We start from the raw sequence: 18,830 nt of genomic DNA, 5'->3' as shown, positions 1-18,830 counted from the left end.
TGAGCTAGGTCGAAAACAGTAACCATAAATGGCGGGAAAATGTTTATTCGGATATTTTGAGCGTTGTACGAATTTTGGGGCTTCACAATTATTACATTGCCTATGCGGAATGATTATTGCATCTTTGATGCAAGAAACTTATGTTGACAAATGAGAGATGACGAGGAAAACACGAATAACGAATGACTGTTTGGTTCACTTTCTTTATTGGAAAATTATTACAAAGACATTGAAAAGCCTACCTCTTGGCATAATTTACGTTTAAATGTATCAGCAGTTGTTAATCTTAATTGTAGTTTTGTAGATTTACCGCAGCATTTCAAGATTTTTTTCAGTGGAAAATTCTAACCTAAAATTCATAACACTTCACTAATTTATTGGTTTCTTGAGCCAAACTTTGTGTTCGCTGTGATCCATTGCTTATAATCTTTAATTAGACAACTGTTTGATAACACTTTGTAATTAAAACATAAATCTTTTTCACTTTTTATCCACTTTCAAGTTCCAACAATAAACACATTATACCATGAAAAACTACAAAACCAAAGTCAACGCTAGTATTTACCACCACGTACTTTTAAAGTAATTCTTTCTATTGTAAGTAATTAACACTATACACGCAAAATTGTTGAACAATTCATTAAATGTCAGTTAAATGTGGCATTACGAAAATTTATTTACTGTTTTCGACATAGTTCAAAAGTCATCACTAGAGGGCGTCTAGTTAATTTTATTTCCGAATAGGGACTCTAAGTTCAACCTGTTGTCAAAATTTAAAGTGAAATTACCTCATACGTAAACTGTTAGAAGCCGTGAATTCGTGACCCAAATAACACCCGAACGCTACACGATCCGTAAAATAGTGTCTATGGGGCAAATCTAGATTCCAACAATAATTTAATTTGCTTAATTTTTTGACATTTTTCCTCTGACGCTTTGTATTATGCATTTAAAAAAAGCAATGTTAATGATTTTGCAAACTGCCGACCAATTTCTTTAATACCTAAACTCTCAAAAAGTCTCAATATACTACTTAAAAAAATTACTTTCACTTATTCTATGATAAAAGTCAATTTGGCTTCAGACGTATATAACAGATCGATTACTTCTGCTTTACAACTTCTGTCAAAGCTAGTCAATCAATGTTGCATTTGAAAGTAAAAAACACGCTTTTGCTGCTTGCTATAATTTAACTAATTTAACTTAAAAAGTTTAACTCTACTGTTTTGTGAATAATATTAAAATTTATGCTAATTTATATCGTTCTAGTTCAGAGGTTATCAAAATTTGTGACTTTAATAATTTTGGATCGATTTTTTGAGAAAACTATGCATTTTCGATGTACATAAATTTCACTTAGACTACTTGTTTTGTCATTTTCTATCTATTTTTTTTTGGAGTATCAAATTTTCTATAATTTTGTTTCTTATAACTGGTGTAAATGCCACTGTATTTTATAACTAAAAAAATGTATTATTAGATACAACGCACCGTTCAAAAAAGACATCCAAACATGGGTGCACAAGCTGGTTAACACGTCAGAAATTTTGGAAAAATGGCTTATTGTGCAAAATTTATGGGTGTATTTAGAAGCTGTGTTTGTTGGTGGTGATATCGCCAAACAACTTCCCGGAGAAGCTAAAAGATTCAATGTAAGAAGTCTCTTTTATCAATTAAAATTTTAAAATTAAATTTAAAGAACATTGATAAATCATGGGTGAAAATAATGACAAGAGCACACGAGCTACCAAATGCCGTCGAATGTTGCACAGGTGACGAGACAATGGGACAGCTACTTCCCCATCTTTTGGAACAACTTGAAACGTGCCAAAAGAGCTTGACCGGATATTTGGGTATTTTTTTTAATTTCAAGTTATTATATAGCATATTTGTAACATTTTTTATTAGAATCAAAAAGATTATGTTTTCCGCGTTTCTTCTTCATTTCGGATCCGGTTTTGTTGGAAATTTTGGGCCAAAGCTCAGATCCGACTTCGATTCAATCACATTTACCAAGTCTCTTCGACGCTGTGTATAGAGTCGAATTCGATCCGAAAAAACCCGATTACATCATAGCCATGTTATCGGATTTGGGCGAATCGGTAAATTTTGAAAAACCGGTTCAATGTGTCGGAGGTGTCGAAATTTGGCTAAACAGTCTTTTGGAAATGGTTAGGGAAACTGTAAAGTCGGTAATTGCATCACAGGCGCAACTTTTGAATGATCCAGATTATGATTTCATCCAAGGATTTATACCGTTTTGTGCACAAGTATGAATTTTATTGTAGTTATTTCGATTAAATGTTTTCCCAAAGGCTGGTCTTGTCGGTATTCAAATTTTGTGGACCAAAGAAGCCGAAATTGCGATCAGGAAAGCCAAAGTTGATCGATTTATTATGAAAGTGACCAATGCCAGGTTTCTGGAACTTTTAAACGCACTTATTGATCTCACATCGAAAGATTTATCGAAAAGGGAACGAACGAGGTTTGAGACTATGGTTACGATTCATGTCCATCAAAGGTTTGAGCAAATTTTGCAAAAAAATTTGTTACACAAAAAATTATTTTAGAGATATCTTTGATACGATTTGCAAGTCGAAGGTCAAAAATTTGCTAGATTTTGATTGGCAACAACAGAGTAGGTTTTACTACAACGAGGAGAACGATGATGTGACTGTAAGGATTACCGATGTGATATTTTTGTACCAAAATGAGTATTTGGGGATTACTGAACGTCTGTGTATTACACCGTTGACTGACAGGTGTTACATCACTCTAGCTCAAGCTATTTGTAGGTAATGTTTATTTGCAAATCAATTATTGTTTACATTACGTTCTAGGGATTAATATGGGAGGGGCTCCCGCAGGACCTGCAGGAACTGGCAAAACTGAGACCACTAAAGATATGGGTAGAACTTTGGGTAAATTTGTTGTCGTCTTTAACTGTTCGGATCAAATGGATTTTCGAGGCCTGGGCCGCATTTTTAAAGTAAATCTATTCATACTATTTTGTTCTGACCTACATGCTTAAGTATAGAAACTTGAGATTGTCACAGTAGATAGCTTTTATAACGTTGGCATTTATTAAGAAAAGATTTTTGTAAAATCACCCGCTAATAAGAGAGTTACAGAGAGATGTTAAAATCCTACATTTTTAAAGTTATATCCAAGTTATATTTCGATAAAGAAACATGTTTCAGGATTCTCGGAAAATCAACCTCTAATAAGGAGATTAAATAAAGTGGTAAAATTTAAATAATAATGCGTCAGTTTTAAAATCATATCCATGAAAATTGGTAATATAGGCATTTGGCGCTTTGGTTAAAAGTAAAAAAAACGTGTTTCAAGATTTTCAAAAAATCAACCCTTAAGGTTGAACTATACTGTGCTTACTGTCCAGGCGGCCGTGCGAATTCACTAATTTGAAACTCAATTTTTAAGAAAAATAATACACAAAACTCAATTTAAATATTTTTTAGCAAGTTATAACGGGGTAAACAGCGTAATAATCTTAATGTTTTTATGGAAAAACCTAGAGTTCAAACGGCACGAAAAAAATATAGTATTACAAGTAAGTCATATACAAAACCCATAGAAAAAAATATCAAAAACCATAGTACCATTTTTTAATGAAAAAATAAAATGGCTAAAAATTGATGTTTTTTCATTTTATTTTTAAGTGACACTAACATTTTTTTTTGAAATTTATGTATATTGTTGCTAAGGTCAACAGAAAGTCACCATATTATTTTCAAGCAATTTGTACTTACAATTTTTTTAATAGAACAACAAATTAAATCGACTTTTTAACCCGTTTAATCTCGGTTACAAATACTTAAAATGAGGTACAAACTGACCTGTAGTAGTAATTGAATTTAGGAACAACATACAATTGTAAAGAAAAAATTTTTTTTATTACTTTTCTTAAAAAAACCAATTTCAAATTTTGCGATCACGCGCTTGCTTGTACAGCTCCTCTTTGGACGTTTTGAGTATAGTTCAACCTTAAGGGGATTAAATGGGGTGTCAGAGTTTATATAAAAATCTGTAATATTAAAGTTATATTCATGAAACATTGGTATTTGAGCTTTCGATAAAAAATAAAACAACATGTGTTTTTTTTAAAATACCACCCCTAAGATAAAAAATAAAAAACATGTGTCTGAGTTTTTTTGAAATACGACCCCCAATGAAGTTAAACAGGAAATAGAATTTGTATAACAAGTCGAACTTTATTTTTAATTTATATTCATAGAAATTAGTACTCGGTTAAAGATAAAAACGCGTGTTTTAAAACCTATGGAAATTTTATCACTAATTTCCGGACAGTAATGTTTGAATAATCCGAACCCTCTATAATCCGAACGCCCCAATTGTGTACAATGGTTTCCAAAATCCGAACATTTAAATTCTGTAATCCGAACTACCAATTAAATTAGTTAAAAACACATCAGTGTTAAAAGCTCCATCCAAAAATGCAAAAAGTAGAAAGTGTTTGAAATAATTTACCTTTACAAATAAGTTAGGTACAATATTTTTTGTAACAAATCTCTTTAAAAAAATAAGTTATTTATTCCCCGAATATCCGGTTTTTCTCCTGTGTAAGACAGTTTGACAACATGCATGTCTCAATACGAAAGTCACATTATTTCTAACTGATTTAAAGCAATTTTAAGCGTTGTTGAGTGTAATTCCAAGAATAAAATGCTGTATTCAACTCGTTTTCGTCTAAATCGGTTCATTTATTTCACCTCGTATATGATACACCACTCGTTTTCACTCGTGGTTTGATAATAAAGGCGTTCGTAGTGTGATCGTTATTTTACCGTTTCATCTTCTTTCTGCAGAAGGTAATGGAGCAAAAAAAATCTATTAAGTAGTGACCATTTGACGAGATTATTTGATAAAAACACTATTAAAAAAGGAAATTAAGCAAAATAAAATTTTAGTTTGGTGTGTTAATTTCTTGAAGCAGCGTATAATTAAAATCCGTCATTTTTTAGCTTATATCAATGAAAATTCGCATTTGAGGATTTGGTAAAAAATTAAGGAAGGTGTGTTCTTGAGTTTTGAAAGTTCTACATCAAGCGGGTTAAATACAAAAATCCATCATTTTCGAACTAACTTTGTGTTAACCATCCGCACATTTATACGGACGGATATTATTTTGGTTACCCGCCTTTACAAATATGTCCGGTTTAAGGGTAAGCCTTGAACAAAAATTGACAATGATTGATGAGAAAAGTTGTGGAAAATAATTTTCTAATTTATTTTTACATTCGTGTCATGTTCAAAAGAATAGTTTTTGATGTTTTGTTCGAATTTTCTGATAAGTTTGTCATATTTAGAATACCCGTTTTGTTTGAATTGAGTGGTTTCATTCGAGACATTAAATTAATAAAAAATTACACAAAAAAAATTACTCATACTGGGTGACCCAGGGGTGCGTAATCGGTCTATAACTTTTTTATTATTTAAAATATTGCTATTCTGTTTTCATTATCCGATAGAGCGACTTAAAGTTCACAAACTCAAAATGTTTTTATTGTACACAGAGTGTTGTATACAGGGTGGTGAACTAAACACTATTTTGCATAATTTGATTGTACACAAGAAAATAATTTAACTTTATATAAATTGTTATGGATCTATTTCTTTTCGTTTCGGAATTATTCAACTTTTCGTTACAGAAAAGACCAATTTTTGAAAAATCGCTACGAAGTCCCCTATGAATATTTTCCGGCAAATTTAGAACAGAAAAACTTAGAATACCCAGTAGTTTTAGGAAATAGTCGATTTTTACTTGAAACACGAAAATAATGTACAGGGTATGCCAACACGTACAAAGCTGAATAACTCATTTTTTTTAATGGAACACCATGTATTTCTTTACATGTGTCGATTGCATTTTTCATAAGCTTTCTATTGATATGCGGTTTTTATAGCAAATTTACAATATTACTTAAAGTGTCCAAAAAAATAAAAAATAATTTTTTTATTTATTTTATTTAAAATTCTTGATGAGTGAAATTCATTTATGTACCAGGTAGCAATTAGATTACTTGCGTAATTAGTCACTTTAGTACATGTCAAAAAATTAATTACTATTTGACTATCAGATTCTAGGAGAACAAATTTTCTTGTAATAAAATATATTTTTTTGAACAATTTCGAAAAATATATTAAATTTGCTATGCAAACCCTATACCGTTAAAAGGCTTATCAAAAATGCTTTTGATACATTTAATAAAATACAGGATGTTCCATTTGAAAAAAATTAGTTATTTAACTTTTTACGTTTTGGCACAGCCTGTATATTATCTGCGAGCTTTAACTAAAAGTGGTCAATTTACTAAAACTACAAGGTATTCTGAATTTTTCTGTTTCAAATTTATCGGAAAATATTCGTAAGCGACTTTGCAGTAATTTTTCAAAAATTGATCTTTTTTTATAACGAAAAGTTGAATAATTACGAAATGAAAAAAGATAGACCCATAATAGTTTATATAAAGTTACATTATTTTTTTGTGTAGATTCCAATTATGCAAAAATATATAGAGTGTTCCATTTAAAAAAATATAACTTTGGTTCACCACCCTGTACACAACACCCTGTGCATAATAAAAATATTTTTACTTTGTGGATTTTAAATCGATCTATCGGATAATAAAAACGTCATGGCAATATTTCAAATAGCAAAAAAGTTATAGACCGATTACACAACGCTGGGTCAGCCTCTATATGTTAAGTAAAAAATTACCACTATAATATTGATTTAGGGTGGATTTTACAATCGTCGAATAACTTTATCCTGGGGATAAATTTTGAAAAATATACATTGATGTAACAATTGCAACCACAGTAATTATACTAGAAATAACTTATCTGGAGTTTATTGAATTGATTTTTTTTTGGTTTTTATAATAGTAAAAAAAAACAATTAAAACTATACCTAAAATAATAATAATAATAGAAATTATATTTCGCAATGTGAGCCATAATATGGTCAAAACGTCAGCCAGTAGCGAATATCTAATATTCGTTCGCACATATTTGTAAAAGGCGTGTTCCAGGTTTGAAAAATTTGAAAATTTCACCTGCCAAGTGGTTAAACATAAAAAAAATATTGTTAAAGTTACAATTTGATTTTTAAGCATTTGATTAAGAAGGCTCGATAGGATGTTAAAATTTGAACAAAAAAGTGCGTCCTTTTTAAAATTAGATATATCCATAAAAATTGGTAGGTATTTGGTGTTTCGGTTAACAATAAGAAAACTTGTGTTTCATAATATTTTAAAATTACACCCACAAGGGGATTAAATAAAGAATAAAAGTTTGTTTTCAATTATAAAACAAGCAAAAGTTTGTATTGAGTCACGGTTTTAAAGTTTACAATAAAATTATGTGTTCCGAGTTTTTGTTACTAAATTTTGCTTTTTTTCTGTGTTTAAAATAGTTGTTGACATGCGTGCAATTTCGAATAAAACAACAGTCGTAAACTTTTGTGTGTTTAGGGTTTGGCACAGTCTGGAACTTGGGGTTGTTTCGATGAATTCAACCGAATTGAATTACCAGTATTGTCAGTAGCCGCCCAACAAATCTACATTGTTTTAATAGCAAGAAAAGAGCGAAAACCCACGTTTATTTTCATGTAAAGTACCGAAAAAATCTGATTTGGTATGGAGTTTTAAAATTGTAGGGATGGTGACACCGTTTCGATGAACATCGAATTTGGAATTTTCCTGACTATGAATCCGGGTTATGCCGGACGACAAGAACTACCGGAAAATTTAAAAATCATGTTTCGAAGTGTCGCAATGATGGTTCCCGATCGCCAAATTATAATTCGAGTCAAGCTGGCTTCTTGTGGTTTTAAAGACAATATTATTTTAGCACGAAAATTTTTCACACTTTATCAATTGTGTGAAGAACAACTCTCGAAACAGGTGCATTATGATTTTGGATTACGTAATATTTTGTCGGTTTTGAGAACGCTAGGTGCTCAGAAAAGGTCGCATCCCAATGATACGGAGGAGACAATTGTCATGAGAGTTTTAAGGTACTTTAAAACTTTTTTAGAAAATTGAAATAGTTCGGGTTATTTTATTTAGAGACATGAATTTGAGCAAACTAATCGACGAGGATGAACCGTTGTTCCTGTCGTTGATTGAGGATATGTTTCCCGGAATTAAATTATCGACACATTCTTGGAAAGATCTACAAAAAGCTATAACTAATCAAACTGCCGAAATGGGAGTCATTAATTATCCTCCTTGGAATTTGAAAGTAATTCAACTTTACGAAACTTCGTTAGTCAGACATGGACTCATGGTGTTGGGTAATTTTACAACTAAAAATTAGAAGATAATTTAAAATTTGTATTTTAATACTTGTAGGACCAACAGGTGCTGGTAAAACAAAATGTATGCATTGTTTGATGAAATCAATGACCGAAACTGGTCTACCACACAAAGAAATGAGAATGAATCCAAAGGTAAGTGCTGAAAATTAATAAAACTAAAAATTAACATAATGTTCAAAGGCTATAACAGCCCCCCAAATGTTTGGACGATTGGACGTTGCAACTAACGATTGGACTGATGGTATTTTCTCGACTTTGTGGAGGAGAACTTTGAAAATCAAGAAACATGATCACGTTTGGTAATTTTTTTTTCTTTCTGATGCTAAATGAATCAAAAATCAGTCTTCCAAACACACCAAACCTTACTTCAAAATGCTGGGATACGTGTTTGGAAGAGGAATTTTTGAAATTTTTTGCTTTTTAAATAGATTAAATCAAGGATCTAAGGCTTAGAAATTACTTATATTTTGTGAATTCTAAGCTTTTTTAGGTTAATTGTTCTTTTTTCCTCAACTTATTTCGGAAAATAGAAAAACGATTCTACGTTATGTATGCATTTTCTATGATGGCTTGTTTTATCATCGCATAAAAAAAACAAATAAAATAAAACAAATTATCCCGGCGCATCCACCATTTTTGTCACTAAATTACAATTAAGATTATGTAATGAGCGGCAAAATTATGGAATTGTTTAGGTTTTCTTATCGGCAAATTTGATTTATTATGTAAATAATTTACAGTAATATTGCAAACATAATTCCCCCTCACACCCAAAACAATTGTAGACCTGAAGAAGCCGACAATAAAACCAACGAAACGTCGACGTAATAAGGCTTTTAATTGTAAACCTGTCCAAATAGTTCCGACAAATAATTGACATAATAAATTATGGAATTATCTTATTGAAACTGCAAATATTTTCCTTAGGCAAAACTGCTTAAACTTGTCAATTTTCTATTTAAGAAATGCAGCATCTTCAACAAAATTAAAAATTTTTTTTGGTTAATGAGTAATGACGTTTCAACAGTTTTTTTTTTAATAAAACCTCAATGGTTTGACAATTTGGATAGATTTTTTAATTATTATCCAAATGATGATACCAAAATAAATTGACCCAAAAAAATTGGAAATATTTTAATAAGTATTTTAATAATATGTTTTACTGCATTTTAAGATTTCACATTTTTAAGGATTTTAAGGATGGTAAGTTTTACTGGAGGATATAAATGATGATAAAAAAAACTTTATAGCAAAACACAAACGATATTATTTTTTCAAACGCCTCCCTACGAAAAATAATATCCCATCTCTAATGCTGTTCGTTATGCATAAAAAACATCTTTGTTAGAGAAACTCATTTCCCATCATCTCTAATGCTGTTCGTTATACAGGTTGCTCAAAAACTGGCGCACCAATTCAGTGCTACGCTGTTAAGAAGCATGTATAGATTATGGAAAAAATGTTGAAAAAATTTCTAGTCATATTTTAAAAAATCTGGAGCTACAGTCAATGTACTATCAAAGTTTAGCAGTTTTTTTCAATTAAAATAAATTAAAATTCATAAAATAATCACAATTTGTAGATCTGCCAACATTGGGAATTATTTTATTTTTATTGTTGATCAAATTCTATTGCGATCACGACTGTTAGACAACGATGCCACATATCATTTATTTAAAAAATAGTAAAATAATTATTTATTTTATTATTTACTTATTTATTTATTGTTGTTGGTAGTCATTTGTGTAGATTCAATTGTCGTTCATTTAAAAATTGAATGGTTTGATAAAAATTGATGTTATAAAAAAAACTATAAAAAATAGTGTTCAGTACTCGTGTTTATGGTTTGCTCGTGAGCTTTCCGCACGATAATACTCATTTTCCACACTCGTTATGTAATATACTATTATTGCTTCTGCAGATCTTTTTCACAATATTCAATAATGACCCTTATTACCTTTTCCGAAGAGTTTATTACATGTTACGTAAAAACCTAAATTTAATAATAAAAACCAACATACTTTTCTTATTTCGCAAAAAGATCATAAAAGTATGACTTTTTCAAGCAAAATTCTACATTTTTTTTAAAAGTAACTTTTGTGGCCAAACAATTGGATGTTTAAAAAACTAACCAGTCTTTTCTGTTTTCTCTTAGACAGACAACCAAATTTAGGAAATTTAAAAACTATTAGTCCGAAAGTTGTTTATAATGTACATTACGACCATTTTCTGAATCGTGCACACGAAAAGTTTTTCCATAAGTATTATCACTGTCAAAAGTTAATTGTATTCAAATTTTTTTAAATTAAAATTAATAAAACTGTATTTAAACAAAGAATTGAATTAAAGTTTTATTAACTATTTGAATTTTGTTTTTTATTGAAATTAAATTGTACGTTTTCAATTTTTTTATATCTTTTGAAATATTGTTATGTAACATTTATTTTTTTAGTGTTGGTATTTCGGTTATTAAAGGGTCTATTCATGTGGAAAAAAAGAATTAACGGCTTCCGTTTAAAAAAATGTCGTTGAGGTCATTACTCAAAAACCAAATGGTAAAAAAATTAGAAATGAAATGAGTGTGGACTTGAAAAAAACGACCTGTTCGAGCATTTTGGCCACAACAAAATATTTTTCATTTTGGTATGATTATTCCATAATTTTGCCGCTCACTGTATAATCATTTGGTTTTTGTCTTGTTCTGCATTTTTTTTTGTTCATAATTCAGTATTATTCATTCATTTTGTTAGAAACCTCAGACTTAAAAAACATTTGACTAGGTTGGTCCTGGATGGTCCAGTGGATGCAGTTTGGATCGAAAATCTCAATTCTGTGTTAGACGATAATAAAACTTTGACATTGGCTAATGGTGATCGTATTGTCATGGCACCTAATGCAAAACTGGTCTTTGAACCTGATAACGTTGATAACGCCAGTCCAGCTACCGTATCCCGAATGGGTATGGTTTTTATGAGTTCATCTGTACTTCCTTGGAGCCCAATTTTAGAAGTAAAATAGACGAATAAACAACAACGAATACAAAATTTATATAATTTCCAGGCCTGGTTAAAAACACGAACACAACAAGAGGCTGATGTTTGTCGAACTGTCTTTGGTAAAATTTACGAGGAATTACATTCGTTTGTACAAGTGAAACTTAAGGCAAAAATGAAAATTACTGAAGCTTTGTATATTAGACAGTGTTATGATGTTTTGGCTGGAATATTAGATGTAGGAGACGACACAAGTAAATCAGTTTATAATCAAATACAATTACTACAAAATGTTTACTCCACTTGTAGAAGTTTGGACCGATAAGCAGTTGGAACGTTTGATTTTATTTTCAATGATGTGGTCAGTTGGGGCCGTTTTGGAATTGGAAGACCGAACAAAAATGGAACAATTTGTTGTAACACATCCTTCGAAACTTGATTGGCCAAAATGTGGCGAAAATGAGACGATTTTTGAGTATGTTGTCAACCCGAAAACGGGAACTTGGCAACATTGGTCTGAAAGGGTCGAAGAATTTATTTATCCCACTGACAGCGTTTTGGAATTTATTAATATTTTGGTGCCAAATATCGACAATGTTCGAACTGCGTTTTTAATCGACACTGTGGCAAAACAAAATAAAGCCGTCTTACTGATTGGTAATTATATCTAAAGTCAAAAAAATCAAATAAATATTTGGTACAAATTTATAGGAGAGCAAGGTACTGCCAAAACTGTCATGATAAAAGGATATACGCAAACTTTTGATCCTGAATATAAACTGAGCAAATGTTTTAATTTTTCTTCCGCAACCACACCGAACATGGTTCAGGTAATTAAACTAATCCGCAATTTTTGAAATGCCCACAAAATAATTTATTAATTAATATAGCGAATTATTGAGTCGTATGTGGACAAAAGAGTGGGAACAACTTATGGTCCACCTGCTGGGAAAACCTTGACGATATTTATCGACGATATAAACATGCCCGTTATTAATGACTGGGGAGACCAAATAACTAACGAAATTGTGCGTCAAGCCATGGAATGTGGAGGTTTTTACAGTTTAGATAAACCGGGCGATTTCTCATCAATTGTCGATGTTATGTTTCTGGCTGCTATGATACATCCTGGTGGTGGACGAAATGATATTCCGCATCGTCTCAAACGACAATTTTGTGTTTTTAATTGCACTCTACCAAGTAACAAGGCCATGGATGTTATTTTCAGTAAGAAACTCGAAAGACAAAAACTTCTATTTTCACGCGAAACGTTGACTATTCCGTTATAATATTCAGTGTGTTCACCTGAACACCATATTTATAATTTCTCTTGTTTTCCTCGCTTTTTACGAATACATGTGTATCCATACAAGTTGATCAAAAGGTATAGGATTAAGTTATTACTGACAGTAAAGATATTATCCCGGCGCATCCACCATTTTTAGCACAATATAGGAAATATTGTTAACAAAAAAATGCTTTAACCAATATGCTGTTTCAAACTGTTTGATCTAATTTTAATTAGTTTTTAGTAAAAACTTCCTTTTTTCAGATGTCATCCTAGCTATGCAAAATATCACAAGATTAAGTTCTCTAAGGTTTTTTCATTCGAGTGTTTTCGTAATTTTCAAAATTAATTTTGAACATACCATAACACATTTCTATTACCGACAGTTGATTTTAAACGGAATGAATTCTGCTAGAAAAACTTGTTTCAACTTTTTTCGCAAGCTCTGTTATAAAAAAAGCTTTTGATGTCTCTACAGGGTGAAGAAAGCAATTTTCAATTTATTAATTATTTCAAAATCGAATGCATTATCAAGTGGCAAGTACGTCTAATTAGTAGTTTCTCCAAAAAAAAATTCAAAAAAATGACAATTAGTTCACCCTGTGTTAAGCAAAAATATTTAGAAAAAATGTTTTCATTTAATATTAATCTACACTTTTTTTAACATACATTAACGTGTATTTTGTGATGAAACTGTTGAAATTTAAAGGACGTTAATCGTAGTTGCTGTAGCAATAAGCAATAAAGTTCCTAGATTTGTAGTTTTAATCAATGTTAGACGGTTAATCTTTGTTGCCATAGCACTAACCAATAAATGCGCTAGATTTTTTTTTGAATACGCGTAATTAAGGTTAAAATCGAAAATTTAGAAATTTTATAATTATTGCTTCTAACAAGGCACTGGTAACTTATTCTACCTGTTTTATGGTTTAACGGAAATTGAAAATATGGTTCGTTCTATGGCATTAAGTTCTTTTCAAAATTTTCTGCGATGAGAAATAAGCGAAAGAACGAAATCGTGAAGTAACAACCGTCTTTCATCATAGAATCCTCTTATCACTGAACCCTCTCAGTTTTCAAAAACTTTACAGATATTTGAACATTTTTCATACATTTTCCACAAAATCAAAAATGAACTACTTTTTCGACTAATTTCTGTTCCAAATTTTGTCTTGAATTTTGCGAAAAATTTAAAAAAATTTATAAACTCTGACAGTGTCACTTAAAAGACAAAAACCATTTGATTTTAATATTGGACCAAATGTTCGAGAGGCGGTTATGACGTTATAATGTCAAATTTAAATTCAAATAACTTGAGTTAGAATGCAGATACAGAGAAACGGTTTTCACTATTGTAATAAGCGTTTTCAGTACTATCATTAATACAAAGTAGTTTTTAAAGTTGCCAATGTTTTTGAAGAACTTTTAAATCAAAATTGTTTCATTGTAGAATAGGCGCTCTTAGCTCTCCTAACTAGTGTTCTGACAGCCCGTTAAACAAAATTCAGAACAAGGTCTTTGTTAATTATTTATAGCGCGTATTCTGTAATGAAACCGCTAAAATTAAAAGACAGTTAATCGTTATTGCTATAAGAATACCCAATTCCTAGATTTGCGATTTTAATCAGTGTTAATTTTTAACTACCCGTTAAAAAAGTTACAGAATACGCGCTAATAACCGTTAAATGTTTGCAAATTACCCAAATATTGTAGATTTAAATTAATAAACTTTTTTTAATAGTATTAAATTCCTAGAACTAAGATGTAATTTCTGTTTTTTTTTGTAAAATTTAATTATTATATAAATGATGAAGCAAGAACTTGTCCTTAAAAAATCAAATAAACTAAAAAAAGATGAAAAATAGAAAGAAGAAATAGTACGAGCAGTTTGTTGCAATAAATTAGTCGTAATGAAGTGTAAAACGGTCTTGACCTAAATAACTAAAGAAGTAAAAAAGATGTAAAATGAGACGCTAAATAATAATTAGTAATAAAATACAGAGGGTACTATTTAAAAAAATCAAGTTATGGTCCTTCAAACTTTACCAAAATGAATGTGTCACAGCAAGGTAATGCTACAATGCAAATGTATGGTCTTGTCACCAAAAGATACCTCATACATTTGTCTACCTACTGATTAACCCAACTTGATATTCCAAAAATCAAGCGCTCTATGATTTTTTAATAATATGATTGCAGACGCACTAAATTGTAGAAAAAATTAAATAACCTCTGAACGATTAAAGTAAATTGCAAAAACTATACTGACTTATAAAGCCTCAAAAAGTGCAAATTTAAATATGTACAATAATACTGGGGGTGCCATTTAAAAAAATAAAGAATGTACTGTAAAAATGAAACACCCTGTATAGGGCAAGATAATTTTAGGCCGTACACTTTGACTTCCCATTTGCAGTGTCTTTTGATTTATTTCGATATCTTTGAGAGTGTAGGAGCAATCGAGCGCACCCATATCAATGATTCACCCTGTATGATCATCTTATAAATAAGTTTTAATCGGTAATTAATTTCCTATTTAATCTTAAAAACTCGTATTTTAGTTAGGACCAACATACAAAAATGCTTGAAAATTATTTAAAAAAAACACTAATTCTTTTATCCCGGCGCATCCACCATTTTTGTGTAATGTAGATACTAAGCTATTTTGTCACGTTTCGCGTGAAAATAACCACAGCTTATTCCAAAACAATTAATTTAATATTTGTTAGGCCAAATTGCTTGCGGTTACTTTTGTATTGAACGCTTCAACCAAGAAATCGTCGATTTTGTCCCCAGACTTATCCCATTGACTCGTAACATTTGGCAACATACTAAAATCAAAATGTTGCCAACACCGGCCAAATTCCATTACGTGTTTAACTTGAGAGATCTTTCAAGAATATGGCAAGGAATCTTAACAGTACAACGTCTAGAATGCCAAACTATTTCATCAATGCTGAAACTGTGGCAGCATGAATGTTGCCGAGTTATATCGGATCGTTTCACAAAAGCCAAAGAAAGAGAATGGTTCCTGCACCTGCTTAAAAACCAAGTAAAAAAAGAGCTAGACGATGTACATGAAGAGTACCCTGAAGACGTAACCTTCTGGGTTGACTTTTTGCGAGAACCACCGGAAGCAACAGGTGACGAACCTGAAGATTTTTGTTTTGATGCTCCAAAGATCTATGAAGAAATACCAAGTTGGGAATTTTTGAAAGAAAAATTGTTTTGTAAGTGGATTGTCCACTATTTTGGAATATTTTGCGTGAATGAATCAGTTTAGCTTTCGTGGATCAATACAACGAGCAAATAAGAGGTGCTGCCATGGACTTGGTATTTTTCCATGACGCCATGGTTCATTTGATGATCATTTCGAGAATAATTAGATCAGCACGTGGAAACGCTCTATTGGTGGGTGTTGGAGGTTCCGGAAAACAGAGTCTTACAAGACTTGCGTCCTTTATCGCAAATTACAAAACGTTCCAGATTCAATTAACACGGTAACAATTAAGTTTGTGGTGCGTTTGATACAATTTTTACTTACAGAACATACAATGTTGGTAATTTAATGGAAGACATGAAATATCTCTATCGAGTCGCTGGATTTGAAGGGAAAGGAATTTCTTTCATATTTACCGATAATGAAATTAAAGATGAGACATTTTTGGAGAGTCTTAACAATATATTGAGTTCAGGCGAAATTGCTAATTTGTTCGCCAAAGACGAAATCGACGAAATAACATCCGATTTAGTTCTAGTAATGAAAAAAGCACAGCCAAAAAGAGCACCAACTGGTGATAATTTATACGACTTCTTCATAAGCCGAGCTCGGTCTAACTTACACGTAGTCCTTTGTTTCTCACCTGTGAGTGATTCTAAATATAAACTTTTTTTCAAACTAAATGAGATCCCAGTAAGCTGTGGAAATTTTAATTTAAGTTGGTTATACTGCTGGTTTTAGTATCTTTACATATTAATATTTGGTATTTGTTTTCCAACTAGATTTGTGTCAAAACTATTAAAAGATTTGCCACTTTTGTTTGTGTTGTATCATTTTATTTAATTCAATTTAAAAATCAAAGCGTTTTATAAGGTCTTGCTTTGTCTACAGTAACCTGAAATTTTGTTTGACGTTTTGAGCTTTGACAATCAAATGTAAACGTAACTTTATCACTTCTAGTTACATAACGTAAAGGTCGTGTCACACAGTCATGGCCTACCGCGATATCTTTTATTTTGAAAACGACATTATAAACATTATAACTTCTAATATAACTAGAGCTTTAAGATTTGAGACTCGACCATTCTGAGTTCGGCTAAACTATTTTCAAAATGACTGAATTTCCGGAACTACGGGAAATTAGCGCCAACTTAGAAATTTTTAATAATAACGAACTATTTTTATTGTATTTTTAAATTCGCTTTCTAAAACTGAGTAAAATGTAAATATAAAATATTACAGCTCGTGAACCCTTTACAATAAGAGAATAATTCTCTTAGCATTTGATAGCCAAAGGTTTAGAGGGTCTGTTTTAGTCTTTAGGATCGTCATCTGACAAATTGAAAAGTTACTATAAATGTTTGAAAATAATAATTACAAATGGAATGACTTTGTTTTTCAACGGCAATCAAAAAAACATCAATCTTTATGCAGATTTTTATTAACATCTTGTATATCTATCTCTTACAGTATTTGAAATAATCGCAAAAAACAGAATTTTGACTCATTATTTTCATTTTTAATCAAGTAAACTTTTGAGATAATACAATAAAATTATGGTATTAATTAAAATAAATGTCCTATTTGTTCACCATTTTCATTCAAGAGGTTCAAAATGGCAAACTAACTAAGTTACTTTATTACACAATTCACTTAGTTATAATAAACTATAAATAAATATTATTGTTTTATTGCGTAGTTTGACAATTGCTGACCATTTTACAAGGTCTACTTGATTAACAACTATAAAATTTACGAAGTAAAATCCGTTTTTTGTGATTTTTTTCAAAAACTGTATTAGATAGGTATAGCACGTATTGATAAAAATCACCATAAATATCGATGTCCTTTCGAATTTCGTTAAGAAAATAAAGTCGTTCCATTTGAAAAAACTGAGTTATAACAGTTTTTTGAAAACCATTTAAAAAAAATCAATCTACCCATGAATTTTGACAGTTGACAATTTCGGAAATTTTAAAAAACTCTTCAAAGCGTCGGTTATCGAATGCAAAAAAAATATTTATTTATCGCAAAGAATTCAAGGGCTGTGATATCTTAGATAAAGCTTTGCAAATAAAAGTATTAACAAAAAATGGACATATGTCAAAAACTATGACAGATAAATACAAACAACTTTGTGTAAATTTAATTTTATGGTCGATTTGGATTGTATTCAAAATTTTAAAGCTCTAACTATATTAGAAGTAAAAAAGTTTCTCATGTAGGCCCTAAAAGAATCACCCTGTATATCTTTTCCAAATTTCTAATTCGAGTGTTTTAGGTTGGAGAAAAATTCCGTAGTCGGGCTTTGAAGTTCCCAGGTTTAATTTCCGGTTGTACAATCGATTGGTTCTTCAGATGGCCACGAGATGCCCTAATCGAAGTATCCGAACATTTTCTCAACAAATTCAGTGTGGTTGCAACACCCGATACTAAAAAAGAACTGATTTATGTCATGGGTGAAATCCAAGATTATGTCGCACTGACTTGTAACAGCTACTTTGAAAAGTTGGTTTTAAAAAAATATCCTCCAAAATTTAATCAATTGTATTTAGATTCCGGAGAAGGACTTATGTCACACCGAAAACTTTTATATCGTTCCTTGAAACGTACAAAACAGTGTATGTTAAAAAACTGGCAAATATTGGTGAAATGGATTCAAGGATGCGTACCGGTTTGACGAAACTAGTCGAAGCCCAACAAAATGTGGACGAATTGAAAAAGGAATTGATTATTAAAGAACAAGAAATGAAAGTTGCAACTGACGCAGCTGAGAAAGTCCTGGACGAAGTTTTGGCAGCTTCGGAAATTACAAATAAAATTAAAGAAGAGGCGACAGTTGTGAAAGACAAAGCAGAAAAACTTGTGGCTATTATCAGTGTTGATCAACAAGAAGCTGAAAGTAAATTATTGGCTGCTAAGCCGGCCTTGGATGCAGCTGAGGCTGCGCTTTTGGTAAATTTCTTT

General features: G+C 30.9%; 1 protein-coding gene across 1 annotated transcript in view; it reads left to right on the top strand.

Annotated features, from left to right (window-relative positions):
- The window catches only part of LOC655188 (dynein axonemal heavy chain 8), a 57,443-nt gene that overhangs the window by 24,479 nt on the left and 14,134 nt on the right, over nucleotides 1-18,830 (top strand). Inside the window, exons 20-40 of the mRNA XM_015978363.2 lie at nucleotides 1,481-1,652; nucleotides 1,700-1,853; nucleotides 1,909-2,270; nucleotides 2,316-2,521; nucleotides 2,571-2,791; nucleotides 2,841-2,989; nucleotides 7,515-7,651; nucleotides 7,700-8,059; nucleotides 8,112-8,338; nucleotides 8,397-8,494; nucleotides 8,543-8,661; nucleotides 11,143-11,371; nucleotides 11,423-11,609; nucleotides 11,665-12,012; nucleotides 12,067-12,185; nucleotides 12,246-12,582; nucleotides 15,373-15,873; nucleotides 15,927-16,143; nucleotides 16,190-16,508; nucleotides 18,145-18,371; nucleotides 18,419-18,818. Coding sequence (XP_015833849.1) covers nucleotides 1,481-1,652; nucleotides 1,700-1,853; nucleotides 1,909-2,270; nucleotides 2,316-2,521; nucleotides 2,571-2,791; nucleotides 2,841-2,989; nucleotides 7,515-7,651; nucleotides 7,700-8,059; nucleotides 8,112-8,338; nucleotides 8,397-8,494; nucleotides 8,543-8,661; nucleotides 11,143-11,371; nucleotides 11,423-11,609; nucleotides 11,665-12,012; nucleotides 12,067-12,185; nucleotides 12,246-12,582; nucleotides 15,373-15,873; nucleotides 15,927-16,143; nucleotides 16,190-16,508; nucleotides 18,145-18,371; nucleotides 18,419-18,818 — 5,089 coding nt within the window. The remainder of the gene's footprint in view (nucleotides 1-1,480; nucleotides 1,653-1,699; nucleotides 1,854-1,908; nucleotides 2,271-2,315; nucleotides 2,522-2,570; nucleotides 2,792-2,840; nucleotides 2,990-7,514; nucleotides 7,652-7,699; nucleotides 8,060-8,111; nucleotides 8,339-8,396; nucleotides 8,495-8,542; nucleotides 8,662-11,142; nucleotides 11,372-11,422; nucleotides 11,610-11,664; nucleotides 12,013-12,066; nucleotides 12,186-12,245; nucleotides 12,583-15,372; nucleotides 15,874-15,926; nucleotides 16,144-16,189; nucleotides 16,509-18,144; nucleotides 18,372-18,418; nucleotides 18,819-18,830) is intronic.

Source organism: Tribolium castaneum, chromosome 1 (genome assembly GCF_031307605.1).
Source record: "Tribolium castaneum strain GA2 chromosome 1, icTriCast1.1, whole genome shotgun sequence".
NCBI classification, from domain to species: Eukaryota; Metazoa; Arthropoda; class Insecta; order Coleoptera; family Tenebrionidae; genus Tribolium; species Tribolium castaneum.
The sequence above is the reverse complement of the archived record's forward strand: the minus strand, read 5'-3'. Positions and strand labels throughout refer to the sequence as shown.